This window comes from Dermacentor albipictus, chromosome 1, assembly GCF_038994185.2.
Source record: "Dermacentor albipictus isolate Rhodes 1998 colony chromosome 1, USDA_Dalb.pri_finalv2, whole genome shotgun sequence".
NCBI classification, from domain to species: Eukaryota; Metazoa; Arthropoda; class Arachnida; order Ixodida; family Ixodidae; genus Dermacentor; species Dermacentor albipictus.
Genome location: NC_091821.1, coordinates 486,181,134 through 486,198,042, shown reverse-complemented (window position 1 = coordinate 486,198,042; position 16,909 = coordinate 486,181,134). Strand labels below are relative to the sequence as shown.

The 16,909-nt window shown below is 47.9% G+C and overlaps 1 protein-coding gene and 1 long non-coding RNA gene across 2 annotated transcripts in view; both read right to left on the bottom strand.

The window, feature by feature from the left end:
- Positions 1-16,909, bottom strand: part of LOC135911880 (uncharacterized) — a 58,867-nt gene that overhangs the window by 21,022 nt on the left and 20,936 nt on the right. The window contains exons 5-7 of the mRNA XM_070531737.1: positions 14,141-14,201; positions 13,396-13,560; positions 12,050-12,353 (exon numbers count right to left, since the gene is read on the bottom strand). Coding sequence (XP_070387838.1) covers positions 12,050-12,353; positions 13,396-13,560; positions 14,141-14,201 — 530 coding nt within the window. The remainder of the gene's footprint in view (positions 1-12,049; positions 12,354-13,395; positions 13,561-14,140; positions 14,202-16,909) is intronic.
- Positions 1,843-5,230, bottom strand: LOC135912114 (uncharacterized). The gene is made up of 2 exons (XR_010567564.1): positions 5,149-5,230; positions 1,843-2,156 (listed from the first exon to the last, which is right to left on the bottom strand). It is a non-coding gene; the product is annotated as an uncharacterized lncRNA (long non-coding RNA).

Sequence of the window (16,909 nt, the reverse complement as noted above, 5' to 3'; positions counted from 1 at the left end):
CCACGGTTTTCTGATTTTTTTTTGAGTGTTTAATTTCTTTGAAAGGAAAATGTGAAGAGTAGATAGTTATGAATTCAGAAATGAACTTTGCGTACGCAATATCTGCGTCTTTTATCCTGTATAAGTGGGACCAATCGTGAATACTAATGTTGTACTTGAATGTTTCCAGAGCGCTATTTGATATATATTGAGCATAAATTGGCGTTTCAGGACGCTTGCAATTTTTCGGATCTGTGTAATAAAGCATATACAAAGGACAACGATCACTAATATCTGAGATAATGGTACCAGCTTGGTTGACGATAGTTTCAATATTGGTAATGAGGAGATCAATACAGGATAAAGAAGTCTGCGTAACACGTGTAGGTGTGTTGATTAAATTCATGAAACCAGTCGACTGAACGGCAATAAGAAAACGTTGGGTTAAGGTGCTATCCCCTGTGACATCTATATTGAAATCTCCTCCGCAGATGAGGCGAAAATTATTTGCGCTAACGTAGTCTAAAAATGTTTCAAAGAAGTCTATGAAACTTGAAATAATGCCATTCGGAGGCCGGTATACTACCGTTATTATTTCCAAGTTGCATTTCAAGGTTAACATCTCATAATCACTCGTTGAAATGCAGAACTCCGGAACAGGAACGCAATGGCGCTGTGTTTCAATATATGCGGCAACACCACCACCATGCCTGTTCGGCCGGTTAATGAAATAATTGCTGTATCCATTTAACCGTAGTGCGTTACTATCGCTATTGAACCATGTTTCGGTTAGCATAATAATACTAAAATGAAAACTAAATTCGTTGAGCAGTTCTGTTATCTGGTCTTCTTTATTATTAGCGGAGCGAGCATTGATATGTTAAATTGAACTAAGAGGCTGGTGTGGAAGCTGAACGCGAGAGGGTAAAATGAAATCGTAATATTCCAATTTGACCGTGTATGACGTATCGACGTATCAAATAGCGGAACTTGGTTCAGGGCCCGCCTAGGCCGAGCCCGCTTCAAAAGATGAAGGAGCACTAGTAGCTTCAGGGACCGGGCCTATCTTTGCAAGGTCCCCTTCACAAGATATATATGTAACTTCAGAGTCATAAGCCCGCCTTGCAAAGATCTTACCATTGCTTGTCCAAACTGACTTCCATTTATAGTTATGGTTCCTTTTCACTGCCGTTCCTAGCAGTTTTTTCTGTGCTGGACAAAGGTGTTCGTTCACATATACCGGTGTTTCATCCCCTTGTCCTATGTCTTTGTTAGTGAGCCGTGTCTTCTTTGCTTTCCTGAGAGCAGCATCACGCTTTGTTCTTGACTTAAATTGAACCACTATGTTTGTTATGGCAGGCTTCCAGGTGGGAACACGATGACATGTCTCGATGTCAGATTCAGTGATAGGTTCTTTGATGGCGTTTCCAATCTCGGACAAAATGGCCACAACGTTTTCGCTCTCCCTCTCGACGACCCCAAAAATCTCAAGATTTGCTTTCCGTGAGTATTGCTTTGAATGAACAACTCCCTTTTCTAGGTCTGAGGCAGTCATTTCAAGAGTGGAGCATTTAGCCTTAAGCACATCATTTTCACTTGCTTGTTCTGTGCTTTTTCATTTTTGGTCCTGCACTTCTTTCTTCATATCGCGGATTTCAGCATAAGCGTACTCAAGACTCTGAGTAAGATTACGTTGTTCAAGGCGTAATTCCCTGATTTCATTCCGAAGTTCCCTTTCCATCGATTCCTTGAATGTCTTTAGTTCTTGTTTTAGCTCTTCTTTTAGCCTAGCGAAATCGTCCTTCATTTTAGCCAAATCTTTCGACATGCTTCGCAAGACAACCAACAAAGTAAGCACTACAATTTGACAACTTGGCAGTAGCGGCGACTGACGCAGAGAAAAAAAAAGAAAAAAAAGTTACGTGTGTACCGTACTAACCTGCAGCAAGAAAAGCAGCAGGCGCTTAGATGATGCTCTGTCGTCGCCACCACTGCCAAGTGAGCGGGCCAGTGAAACGTTGTCTTCTTTTATAGCCAGCTGCTCGTCGAGATGCCGCAGATCCTTGCACAGATACGCCTCCTGGTGGTGACGCCTCTTGGTGATGACAGTGCTCGGATACGGCGCGTGGGAGCCGTACCGGTAAAGGGCGTCGGATGCAGCTGCGCTGATCGGTGATCTGCAGCAAGAAAAGCAGCAGGCGCTTAGATGATGCTCTGTTGTCGCCACCACTGCCAAGTGAGCGGGCCAGTGAAACGTTGTCTTCTTTTATAGCCATAGTAGATTTAATAGCCATGTAGTACATATTCAAAAGATGTCCTAATTCCAGCGGCTGCTGCCCACAAGTGGACCGAGTGCCCCAGTGGTTCCTTTTATACCCCTTAGAGCCGCAGTCGTGAGTCCCGTAGATCCTCTTTGTCACCCTAAGATCAGGCAACGCAGGCGCAGTGGTTCCTAGGGGAAAGCGCAGTTAGGCAGCACGTTCAAACAGGAGTGCAGCTGCACGCGGAAGGAGGCTGCGCAAGAGGGTGACAGCAGGAACCACGTAGTCGTCAGCACTGTAGTGGAAAGGTAGATAGATATTCAAAAGATGGCCTAATTCCAGCAACTGCTCCTCACTAATATCTTACTAATATCTTCCTTATTTAATGTAATCGAAGGCTGACTCTCGCATGCACTTCTACCATTATAGGTATGCCAAAAAACAACAGATATTTGTCCAGTGCAGCACAAGAACAACAGTTTTACTGACTGTCGTATGGGTGTGGTTTATAAAATTCCCCTTAGCTGTGGCCAGTTCTACGTTGGGCAAATGGGATGGTGTATCAATCAGAGGGTAATGGAACATAAAATGCCTTTCACCGGCGGATCGCCCTAGTTTTTCCCTTCATTGCGAAGATTTTAACTGCACGCCAGAGTTAGATGAATGCGCGATATTGTAAAGGCTTAAGAATAAATATACGCGTCTTATGGTAGAGGCATGGCATATCTATAAAGGTGGAAGTGCATGCGTGAGTCAGTTTTCGATTACTTTATATGAGGAAGAGATTAAGTGACTTAACAGTTATTTCTCAGGTAGACCGGCACATGCACCCGACTGACACGTGGTGATACCATTCCTGAGCTTGCGCAGATGAGTTTTGTGTCTTCTTTTTTTTCGCCTTAGTGATCCCTTCAGTTGATAGTCGGCGTTCGTGTTATCCACTTCTCACCTCCTGTGTCCTGTCTGCACACCTCAGATCTTTTTTGCATAATGAATCCTTACCAACTAGTTCAGCTTTCTGTCATTTTAAGATTTTCTCATAAGGTGACATAGGCCCACACAGTCGAATGCCTTTGAAAAATCTATGAATATGCAGTCGTCATGCATATCATCAGCTTTACGGAATAGATCATTAGCAAATTCTCTTGTGTGCCGCATGAGAATCCATTTGTGAACCCATGCTTGTTTTAAAAAAAAATAAATTATGAGATGCCAAATGACTGGGTAGGTTCGAAACGATGATGTGTTCAAGCAATTCGCCGGGAACGCTGTTTAAGGAAATCGGGCGATGGTTACATGCTTATTTATTTTGTTTAGAAAATACTGCAGGTCATGTAGTTCCCCTTGCAGGAGGTGCAGAAGTAAAGGAAAAGACAACAACAACAAGGAAATGCAAGGGCACGTGAGTAACAGAACAAAAAATACCAAAATTAATTACAATATCAAGATTTCAAGAAAATTAAAAATTACAATTTCAAAAACATTGCACCAAAACAAGATAAAAAGGAAGGAAACAACATTTTTCAACTGCCTCATGTTTAGCAGTGAACACATTCAATGCTTTCAGCGTTAATAACAAGCGATATGGGCAAGTAATTCCATTCGGTTATTGTGCGTAGAAACAAGGAATATTTAAAGGTGTTGGTCCTGGCAAAATGCGGAGTCAATCAGTTGGCATGCCAATGCCTTGTCAGTGGCCCTGTTAACGGCTGTGTACTGCTGTTGATTAAAGGGAAGCTGAAACACTTTTCGAAAAAAAAAAGAGTTCCCTGCTGCATTCTACAGTATTGAGTCGATTGAACAAGAATATCTAGTTTAAAATGGCGGAAACAAACGCAAGCGGCTGGTTTTTGTAAGAAAACGCGCACCAGAGCCTCAGAACATCGCGCGAATGCCGCTGTTGCCCGTGATTGGACGGGACCGCTGTGACGTCATTCACAGAGATCACCGGTCGGCGCCGTCGTTTCAGAACGTAGCAGGCTGTTCTGGTCTGTCTTCACAGATGAGTTGTAAGCATGAGGGAATGTTCTCGCTGTCTCGGACAGCTTGTATTATCGCCTTACATGTCCGAACTGACAGCCCATACAGAAAACGGTGGCGGCAACGACAATGTTGAGTGCGGCAACAGCGAGAATGAGGTGTGCACCTTCTCGCGCATTGAAAATATTAGCTGGTACGTACGTTTTTTCATGTAGCTGCACGTTGCGATTACAGGAGAAAAAACGCGCTAAAGTGTCGCTGGGAACATGCTGCTGGAAGAATGCCGAAGCACTAACTTCGCATTAGCTTGGAAACACGAGGGCAACTCCGCGATGTCAAGCACCTTGCCGCTGTTGGACTAAAGTTCGGTGGTTTTTTGCGTGTTGATACACGATCGCGAACATAAGTACCCCGTTGCACAGCGCGCATACAGTGCTGCGACGTACAGTCATGGGAGTTGCTTATCATTCACATCCAGATCGCGATGGCCAGGGGGAATTTATGTGCAATATTCTGTCTATGGTTTGACGACTTTGCGATTGTGGCTCTATCAAGAATCGGTATGCGTGCTGCATGCTAGTGTTGACATAGAGATATTAGGCAGTTTTAGCACCGCCATGTAATAAACACGGTAACTTTACGGTAACTGGAACCGTACGTCGAATGTCGCTAGGCAAGCCTAGCAATGTTAGCAACAGCGCGTTTCCGCTTTGGTCGTAAGGCTATCCAGCTACGCTAAAACTGTGTTAGCAGACGTTTATGGCTGCAAATGTTCGCATAGCTCGAGTTTGCAATGTGGACACCGGAACACCAGAATTGGAATACCGATTGCCCGCTTTGTTGTCAAGCTCCGAGGATAATCACTGTCGCGGAAATAGGCCGAGCCCAGCACAGTTGATTTCGTCGGCACGAAATTCTCTCTACTCACCACAATGACCCACTTCGCTGCAAGCTTCTTGTCCTTCGGGAACATAGGAAGCACCACATCGTCTACGATGTGGTGTTTCCACCACACCACCCACTACGACAAAACAAAATCTATGCCTAAAGGCAGCGCTGCTGGAGCCGCTAAATTTTTTGTCGATAACATCTTTCTGCCACATGGTGCCGTAGAAGTCCTTCATCGATAAAGGAATGGCATTCACTGCAGAGCTCACCCAATCCATTCTGCAATACAACCAGACAAGCCACAGGAGGACAACTGGCTACCAAAAGCAAACGGATGGTCTTACGGAGCGGCTGAACCTCACCTTCGCCGACATGCTTGCGGTGTATGTCGAAATCGAACAAAATAGGTGGGACGTACGCCATCCTTCCGTACGGAACCTTTTCTTACAACACGGGTGTGCAAGAAAGAACACCAATCACGCTGTTCAAGCTGGTTTAGGGAAGGAACCCGACGACGACTCTCGACGCTACGCTGCCGTAGATTACCGATCAACAAAAGGTCAACGTCTATGCCTATCTCTAGCGCGCCGAAGCCCGATAGCTCGCCCGCCTGTGCATAAAGTACCAGCAGAGAATCGACTACGCTATGTCGAGTACAAGCACGGCCACCGTGTTTCGGTTTGGATTGCGATACAGCAACGAGGACTTTACACCTACAAGATCACCCGACGCATTGGCGCACCTGACTATGAAATCGCGCCAGACGACATTTCGCCATCATATCGGCGCCACACCCGACCAGGAGTAATCCACGTGGTGTTTCTTAAGTCTTTCTGCGATCGCTGACGAATTTAGCGACTTTGACAGTTTTGCCACTGTGTCCTTTACCATCACTACCATATAATAGCATCTTACTATTAGTATGAAGCCAAAATAAAGGACATTACATAGCAATATTTATAGGTTGGTCTATAACGCAACAAGATGTAGAATGGGTTTTTCGCCTAATCTCTGAACGCGTGCGCAGTTACAGTGTGATTAAAAATGAGCACATTTTCCAAACAGAACGAAACCATGTCAAAAGCGTGAAACACATGCGTGCTCGACGTTTTGCTTCTTTGAGTGAAACAGTTTCTCTTAATGGTATTTACTACGCACCCATTTCATTACATTGCTATTATTTTCACAGCGTAGCTGCATATGGCAAGCCGATTCATCCGTCCGTCCGTCTGTCGCCTATAAGCCGAAAACTCGTCCACCGCAACCCCATGCGCATGGGAATGCCATGCGCATGGGGTTGCCGGTGCCGTGGCCGGGTTTCGATCCCGCGTCCTCCTGCTTAGCAGCCCAACGCCATAGCCAGTGAGCAAGAGTTTTCAAAGAAGGAAATGCAGGCAGGGTAGCTAGCGATTACGCTTATGGGACAAAATAGCCCCGGAAGGATTATGTTATCTTGTTTACTTTCATTAAGCTTCCACACACACATTATTTACGAAAATCGCATCACATGCAACGGCATTGGCCAGGTGGCACGTAGTGGCCATAGCCATGGCCAATACGCGTGTTACGCCCCTTTATGGGTCGGAGTGCGCAATAATTGCTACATATAGCCGCAAGAAGTTTGGCATATCACATGTGTCTCAAAAATGTGCAGGCGACCATCTTTATATTGCTACGGAATAGTATTACCGATGACGAAGAGGCGAGCAGTACGAAGACGACGACAACGATTGGAGGCTAGCGCGGGCTGTTGCCTCTTGGCCAAGTGCGGCGTATTACGTTGTAAATATACTTGTATATAGCTTTTTCATTTGCGTCTTCTTACGTAACATATCTGGTGGAGGTGGACGTTCCCTGTGCCTCGTCACGGAGCTTCGCAGTGGACGGTACGTCGAGCCTAGCTTCATGGCTCCCGGCGATGACAATTCGACTCAGCCGCCTCCGACCCCTCCTGCCACTTCGACGACCTACATATCTCTCCCTGCTCCTCGTGATCCTGGCGTATTCTCGGGCAAAGATGGGGACGACGTCGACGACTGGATCAGCCTGTACGAACACGTCAGCCGCAATAACCGGTGGGACCCTACTATCATGCTCGCCAACGTAGTCTTTTACCTCGGTGGCACACCTAGAGTTTGGTTTCGGACGCACGAAGAGGAGCTCACCAGTTGGGATTCGTTCAAGCAAAAGCTCCGAGACTTGTTCGGCAACCCCTACGGTCACAAACTTGCCGCGCAGAAGGCGCTTTCCGGCCGTGTGCAGACGTCAACAGAGCCCTATGTCACGTACATTCAGGACATCCTGGCTCTGTGCCGCAAAGTTGATGCACACATGCCTGAGTCAGACAAGGTATCCCACATCCTCAAAGGCATTGCCGATGACGCCTTCAACTTGCTCGTGTTCAACAACGTCGCGACGGTGGATGCTGTTATCAAAGAGTGCCGCCGTCTGGAACTCGCTAAAAGCAGACGTATCGATCAGCAGTTTGCCCGTTTGCCCAACACCCCAGCGACTTCTTCCTGTGCCGACGCTCCTCGTCCCAACAGCACCGGCGATATTACCAAGATCGTTCGGCGTGAGATTGAGGCCGCCTATCCGGCTGCCTTCGACTCCAGCCCCACCAACGCACCGGCAGTCACGGTTTCCCTGATCCAGGCAGTTGTCCGCCAGGAGTTCAAAAACATGGGCCTTCACACCATCTGCTCGGCCCATCACCCTGATACCCATCCGGCTTCTTCGATTTCGCCCCGTCCCGCATCGTCTTACCCACCACGTTTCCGCAACCCAGCTGAATGGCGCACTGCTGACGACAAGCCCATTTGTTTTCACTGCCGTCGCATCGGGCACATTTCTCGGCACTGTCGAAGTCGCTGGACTTCCCCGACCCGGTCTGCTTATACTGCCTATTCTAGCCCCTCGGGTGGCCCTTCTCGTCCTTATGCCGCACGCCCCGATAATGCCGCCACTGACTCTCCTGCGCCGAACCGCCCCTATTCTCGTTCACCTTCGCCCCAGGGACGTCAATCTCGCTCTCCCCAGCCCCGTCGCTCCTTTTCGCCGACTCCCTTCGGACGCCGCTCCCAGCCGGAAAACTGAATGATGCAGCGCCTCGAGGTGACGCTGCATTGCTCCCTACGCCGCCAAATCCTCCACTGACGTTGCCCACTCATCTGAACCTTCTTGACGTGCAAGTCGACGGTGTTCCTGTATCTGCTCTTATAGACACTGGGGCGCATTTGTCGGTAATGAGCGCGGACTTTCGTGCCCGCCTGAAAAAAATAATCCCGCCCGGCACGACGCTTGTTGTCCGTGTCGCCGATGGCGGAACAGCCCCCGTAATTGATATGTGTGCCGCCCGCGTCTCCTTCGCCGATCGCTCAGCAGTCGTGCTATTCACGGTCATCGCCCACTGTCCCCATGACATCATCCTCGGCTTAGACTTCCTCTCCGCACATTCTGCTCTAATTGATTGTTCCGCCAGTACTCTCCGCCTTGACCTGCCTGTTCTGGATCCCGCTGAACCACACCCCAGTCGCCTCAGTTCCGTCGACTTTGTTCGCTTGCCACCTACGGCACTGACTTACGTTGACCTAGTGTCATCCCCACCAGTGCCCGACGGTCACTATATCGCGGCTCCTATACAAGATGTCCTCCTTACACACGGGATCACGGTACCTGATACCGTTTTATCTATTACGGCTAATTGCGTCTGCCTGCCCGTGGTCAATTTTGGCTTGACGACACAAGTGCTGCCACGCGGGATGTCTCTGGCCCAGCTTTGCTCATTTGACGATCACTCAATAGCATCTATTGAGGTAGACAGCCATTCAGTCGATCCTCCTCTACCATCTCAGTCGACAACTTGCACCATCGCCGACTTACAGAACATGATTGCGCCCGACATGCCGTCCGAGCACGCTCGTGAGCTCTACCGCGTTCTGTTTTCCTACAACGATATTTTTGACTTTCACGATCGTCCTTTGGCCCAAACTACAACTGTTAAACATCGCATTAATACCGGCGATGCCCCTCCTATTCATCGCCGCCCGTATCGAGTGTCACCGGTTGAGCGTCAAGTTATTCACGCTGAAGTTCGCAAAATGCTTGCCAATAACATCATAGAACCGTCATGTAGTCCATGGGCGTCACCGGTTGTACTGGTAAAAAAGAAGGATGGCTCATGGCGCTTTTGCGTGGATTATCGGCACCTTAACAGGGTTACCAAAAAGGACGTGTATCCCCTACCTCGGATCGATGACGCCCTTGACTGCCTCCATGGTGCTCGTTACTTCTCTTCTATTGACCTCCGCTCCGGCTACTGGCAGATTGCTGTGGACGATCTCGACCGCGAGAAGACTGCTTTTGTAACTCCGGACGGTCTTTATCAATTCAAAGTGATGCCGTTTGGTCTATGTAACGCTCCTGCCACTTTTGAACGCATGATGGACTCCCTTCTTCACGGTTTCAAATGGTCCATATGCCTGTGCTACTTGGATGACGTCATAGTATTCTCCCCAACGTTCGCTACGCACCTCGAGCGCCTCTCGGCAGTCCTGGACGTTTTTCGTCGCGCCCGTCTGCAACTGAACGCATCGAATTGCCAATTCGGCCGTCGCCAGATTACCGTCCTTGGGCATCTCGTTGACGCGAACGGAGTGCAACCGGACCCAGGCAAGATCCATGCTGTTACGCACTTTCCTGTTCCGAAGTGTGTCAAGGATGTGCGCAGCTTCATGGGCCTTTGTTCCTACTTCCGCCGTTTCGTGAAAAATTTCGCCCCCATCGCACGACCACTAACCGAGCTTTTGAAAAAAGACGCCTCTTTCCAGTGGGGCGATAACGAGGCCTCTGCATTCTCGCATCTAATCGACGTTCTCACAACGCCTCCCGTTCTGGCCCATTTCGATCCTTCTGCGCCTACCGAAGTTCGTACTGATGCCAGCGGTCACGGAATTGGCGCAGTACTGGCACAACGCCAGCGCGGCAACGACCGTGTTCTCGCTTACGCCAGCAGGCTCCTCTCACCCGCGGAGCGCAACTATTCCATCACTGAGCGTGAGTGTCTGGCCCTAGTTTGGGCGGTTGCGAAGTTCCGCCCATACTTATATGGCCGACCCTTTTCCGTTATCACAGACCATCACGCGCTTTGTTGGTTATGCTCATTGAAAGACCCTTCAGGAAGACTTGGTCGCTGGGCCTTACGCCTCCAAGAATATTCGTTCTCTGTCACCTACAAATCTGGCCGACTACACAAGGACGCTGACTGCCTGTCTCGCTACCCAGTAGACGAGCCTGACGACGCCGACAGTAGTACCGCCGACGGCATTTTCTCTGTGTCTGCCTTCGCTAACATCGCCGATGAGCAGTACCGAGACCTATCGCTGCGAGTACTCATCGAGCGTCTGCGCTCTACACCTACCGACGCATCCGTTCGCCGATATGTCCTCCAGGGCGGCATTCTGTACCGAAGGAACTTCCTTCCTGACGGATCTGATCTTCTTCTTGTCTTGCCAAAACATCTACGACAGACGGTGCTCTTTGAGATGCATGACGCACCTACTGCAGGACATCTTGGCGTAACCCGCACGTACGACCGCGTCCGCCGCCGCTTCTATTGGCCTGGTCTCGCTCGCTCCGTCCGACAGTATGTTGCTGCCTGCGATACCTGCCAGCGTCGGAAAACACCTCAGGTGCTACCTGCCGGTCATCTCCAGCCGATCACTGTCCCTGTGGAACCGTTCTTTCGTGTTGGATTAGACCTCCTCGGTCCCTTTCCCACGTCATCCTCTGGGAACAAATGGGTAGCCGTCGCAACTGATTACGCCACCCGATACGCTATCACGCGGGCTCTCCCTACCAGTTGCGCCACTGACGTCGCGGACTTCCTCTTGCGTGACATTATCTTACTTCATGGCGCCCCGCGAGAGCTGCTCACTGACCGTGGTCGTAACTTCCTCTCGAAAGTTATCGCCGACATTGTACGTTCCTGCTCCACTCAACACAAGCTGACTACCTCATACCATCCTCAAACCAATGGCCTGACAGAGCGGTTAAACCGTACTCTTACCGATATGCTGTAAAAGTACGTTTCCAAGGACGACCGCGACTGGGACATTGCCCTTCCTTACGTCACATTCGCTTATAATTCTTCCCGGCACGACACCGCCGGATTTTCTCCCTTTTATCTGCTCTACGGTCGCGAACCGACCTTGCCCCTTGACACGGCACTTCCTCCTGCTTCGATCTCAACAAGCGAGTATGCGCGCGACGCCATCGCTCTCGCCGACCATGCACGCCAGCTTGCCCGTGCTCGACTGACGGACTCGCAAACCACTCCGCAGCGTCAGTACAACGCCCGCCACCGTGACGTACAGTTTTCGCCTGGTGCGCTCGTGCTCCTCTGGTCGCCCTCCCGTCACGTCGGACTTTCAGAGAAGCTCCTTTCGCGATACACCGGGCCCTACCGCGTGCTGCGCCAGGTGACGCCTCTGACGTACGAAATTGCCCCTGTGAGCTCAACCTCGTCATCTACTGTGGCACCTAGTGATGTCGTGCACGTCAGTAGGCTCAAGGCCTACTACACTGTTTCCAAGTCCGGCCTTTAGTCGCTCCGGGAAGGCGCTTTTGCCGCCGGGGGTAGTGCTACGGAATAGTATTACCGATGACGAAGAGGCGAGCAGTACGAAGACGACGACAACGATTGGAGGCTAGCGCGGGCTGTTGCCTCTTGGCCAAGTGTGGCGTATTACGTTGTAAATATACTTGTATATAGCTTTTTCATTTGCGTCTTCTTACGTAACAATATGCAATAGTCGAATTACATCTTGAACAGCGCTTATAGCTGGCTCATTTATTCCAGAAAACATGTTTACATGACTTTTGGGCACAAAGAATGCTTCCAGTATTTAGACATGTGCGTAAATACCACTAGTGACGTGTCTAGCCAGCCCACGGACCACCCGCTCCAGCATAGCGACCACTGGCACCGGCTGGTGCCGCCACAGGGTTAGCGTTGAACACGGCGTCTGCGCTGGCACCCGGAGCGGTGCCGGGCTCATTGGTGTCCACAGTGGCACGGAATCCGTTCGCATCGGCCACGTAGTTCACTGTGCGGAAGAGGCCGCTTGCGTCGCGGTAACCGTACGAGCCAGTCTTTGCGTTGCTTGCGTCCCCTTGTTCCTTGTGGAAAATCTGGGTGCCAAATTCATCCGCAGTGTCGTACCCGAAGCTGTACGGTTGGGGAGGCTGATAGATTGAAAAGAAGTACGAATTAAAAAACAGAGACCATACGATAAACTACGATGAAGCTGATGAGATCAAACTGCGAAAATACGAAGGCGCGTTTGTGTTTCCTTGCGGCCTATGACAGTGTTCATAGAACTATTACTACTTATTATTGTTACCAGATTCTTTCTTATCATAACACTGGAGCTCCTTGAGCAATATGTAAATAATTTGCCAACAAAGACAACCTGTATTTCATCTAGTTGAGAAAACTGTTACAAGCGACCAGCTGGCACAGACTACACACAAACTCCTTCCCCAACTTACACATGCTCAATAAGATGTTTCCGACACAATACAGGGCCACCTGCCCTTGGTGCGGTCCCACACCTACACTCTACCACATCGCCTGGGAGAGCGAACTCAACAAAGCATTCCACAAACACGAACACCCGAGTGCGGAGGAATGGGAGAGTCGGCTCACCAGCAGCGAGCTCACGGCCCAAAGGACCCTAGTGCAGCACGCGAGCGATGCAGAAAGATTCAGTGGAGCCTTAGAATAGGGGCCCACCCTTGCTGAAGAGGAGCCTCAAGTCGCCAGAACAAGAAGATGAAGACGACAGAGACCTCGTAACCGCGAAACTCTTAAAACGCTCAATAAAAGTTTTCACTCACTCACTCACTCACTCACTCACTCACTCACTCACTCACTCACTTCCTTGTGCAAGGGGTGCCTCAATTACTAGGCTTGGTCGATGCACCACAGAGACAATGCATATCCAGCAAAGGTGCAATAGTTTTAAATAACAAGTCGTTGTGATCGCCGTTTTCCGTAATACGATATAGTAAATACTGGCGGTAGCATAAATTCTGCCCTGTTTTCGTTTCAATTAACATATTGTTCATTCTGCACAGCAGTAAGTTATGAATATTCCGAAACGAAATACATGCGGCCAAATTCGTAGTCGAATAACAGCGGCTCGATATTTCAAGCGTGAGTAAAAATAATTCGCAATTCCAAGTGATGTAACGAGTCCCGCCTAGCAAAGGTCGAATGACGTACGTAAGAGGCACCAGCAGCGGAGACACCAGGAGTAGCAGCCGCAGCGTACAGTGGTCCTCGAAAACTGCCGGCTTGAAAACCTGCGCCTTGGAACCCATACTGCTGGCCACCGCCAAAGATGTTTCCAGCTCTAACAAGGGTGACAAAGGCGAGGAACACAGGGGCCTGCATTGGATAAGATTAGCATCAGTATCGTTGCATACACCAATAACCAATCGCGCGTTCTGCTGGTTGGACTACCGCACGATTGCAGTTGTTTATTCTTTAATGCGAACGCCTGTTGCCGTTCACCCCTTTCGTGTTCAATAGGCCTAACGAAAGCTTCAGCCTGTCTCTTGACCTAATAGTGTTTGAAAACTTCTAAAGTGTTATGATTTCTGAAAGCTATAACAGTAACATCGCAAGTTGCAGCATGTGTCTAAGTTCATTTCTGCCGAAGACGCTTAGTATACGCTTACCTTCTGGCTAAGTACTTTTGTTCCTTTAAAAAAAAAAACGTTAATGAAGACAACCAGATTTTCCAACACAATATGGCTTTCCACACAGACACGCACTGCTACCAGCTTGTATATGGTATTCAATATTATAAGTATAACTGTGGAAATTAAAGCAATCCTTTTAACCTGTTATATATAACCGTATTACGCCACGCTGCCTGATGCTGTTATCTCTATTGGAAACGAAGTTTGACAAAGAGGTTATGTTCTTTTTAGATAAGCATAAGAAACCGTCACTCCACCACTACCTTAGACATCATATCCACAAATGGGTGATCGCTTGCTTCTCCGTACACCACTGTAGTTACACTGCGAGTGTGGCTACGAAAACGCCGCTCCTCGTGTTTTATACACCTCGCCTGACGCTACGTAACGATCCTCCTCTCCCGTGACGGGCGTTGAAAGAAATAAATTTTGAGAGCTTCTCTCTCACACTTGTGCTACGGACAGCGAAGTGGCAAGGAGACATAGTCGTGAAGAAAGCCGCCACAGGTGTTGCACACTGTAAGCACGCCGAGTTGCGCTGAGCTTCCTGCTGCAGCTTCTTTTTTTTATGTTGGTCGCCAGCACCAAGCACAAAGTGGAATAGTGTGACATTACGTTCAAATTGTGCTTTTCTTACGGCCGTCACCTGAAACGGCAAAGTAAATTGCACACAATTGTTTTGCCAGCTACCTTAGAGAGATTTGTGGGCTATCATTGGGGTTCCTTCGTGGTTTTTGTAACTTCATGACTTTCTTTGCCGGAATTGATGGGAACGCGCAGGCTCTGCTATCAATTTATGGCTACTCTGTTTGTAGAGCTAAATGAGACCATAGGTACTTTTCATTGACCTATGAGTATGTGATTCTTAGGCTATGACTATCCCTCTCGGCTTTCTGCTACACTGAATGCAAAAAAAAAAAAACTATTCCGCTGGAAATTACACACACCTGATGGTTGTTGTGAAAATATTATCTGACTAGGATTTGACGTGAATATTTACGCCATTTTCGGGGAAGCTTCATAGGTACAAAATATATCGCCAGGCAAGTTTCTACCAAAGCTCTATCGCCTGCTTATCTACCGTCCTCAGTCGTGCTACCATTTGTTTACGAATATTTATTTCAGCTACTGCTGGCGCTCAGGCCGTTATCCGGGTGGGTTACACTAAAACTATTATTTCAAATCACTCGTACAGCATTATATGAAGTGCGCAATTTGACTTCTGTTTACAAGTATAGTTGAGTAATACACTTGTACCTCAGTGCGTAGAGTACCTAAAATCAACCGCAATTCAAGTGTTGCAGCAGCGAATCAGTAGATCAAATTTTAGTTAACACATAAAGAATACGGAAAATAATATCAATATTGTAGAGCGATTATTCAATGAATATTTAGTTTACACAGCATGAACGTGGAAAAATTATATCAGCTTTGTAAATCAGACGGCGAAAAGAATTCCTTTACTCCTTTCTCAATATTTTCCAGGGAGCTTCTTCTGAGCAGAGATAATAGCAATTAATTCTACTGTACAGTTTTTTATTTAAATGAATGTGATATACATTTACACGCTATTGACATAATTAAAACTTGTGTTCACTAATTCCTCCCATAATTCTTTCTCGGTGCTGTGTTATGTATCGCTTTATATCTATGTTTATTTTATTTTTTACTAAAAGCAGAAGAATCACTAGATTAATAAACCTTTCACGATTCACACTGTATTTAAAATAACAAGTTAAGCACCACGTTCTTTTTTGCTCCTTGCGAAATAACGGGACATAGTATCGAATCTTCGAACATTCATCCTTTTGCCTGGATGTCGTGTTTTAATAGGGCTAGAAAGATGTTCATTAGATAAACGAGAGTCTTCCTAATGTATTTGGGCAGGAAATTCATATGTTGGTATGAAAGATACGCGAAGCTTTGGTGGCTATTTTACTTGAAAGCTATCTACTACGTTTTTTTTGTCTGACCCGGGTTTTGTAGCAAGGAAAGTGTGCGCTGTCATGCACAAGAGACAGAAGCCCCCTCTTCTCCCTGTTCGCACCATGATACTAAACATTAAATCCCCTCCGCGACCAACTCAGCTGTCTTTGCACCATCAGTGGGATGTATCCCCCGCATATCCGAGAGAAAGAAAGCGAACAGGTGCTCCAAATCCTTGTTAAGAAGGGTTGGAAATATTTGTTTTTGTCAAGGAATTCTCTAGTTATGGTGTATGTTTGTTCCAGTGTGGACGTTTATGTGCCATTTGCTGTTTAACTGCGTAATTCCGTACAGAGAGGGACATCGTTAGGAGCAGTTCAGATTGGTTCATAGAGGCAAATTTTTTTATGAGTGGATCATGTGTGCTAGCGATTCGGTGGCGGCTGCGGTGGCAGCGTGTAGTGTTGCCCAGATAGTGCAGCTTTAAATATTTAGAACCTATATGTATTTCTGCTTTCGGAAGAAAGATGTACTCGGACTATGTGAAATGTAATCTGGAAATTGTTTCCTACAGAACTGTTGAAAGATTCATTAAGCTATAACAAAAGCTATATCAGGAACGACTGAGGGAGCATTAAAAATAGACTCAGCATGAAATCAGTGAGAAGAAAACTAGGCATAGGGCTAGCCAAGATGTATGCACGGAATGATAAGCAGGGTAATATGATCAGTAATTTTGATGACATAGCAATAGCAGCGGAAGAATTGCACACAAACCTGTATTGCCTCTACGCCTGTTCACTGACTCAATCCAGTGAACAGGCTGTGCCACTGAGTAGCAGCGGTGCCACGCTGCTCAGCGCCACCTGTGGCGAGCAGCGCAACATGGGGAAGGTGGGAAGACCACTAAATATAAACTCCGTGCACATGTGGCCGAAACCCTCACGTATAACCTCGATGCACCGTTTTTTGTGTAAGTGAAGGTTGAGAACTAAAAGCTCTACGTTACTTCAGAGTTTCCCTTCGCGAAAGAAGTGAACAGCCTGGAGATTCACGGGAAGTGCCGTTCGCACAGGGCAAACAACTTTACGAAGTCATCCTGCACG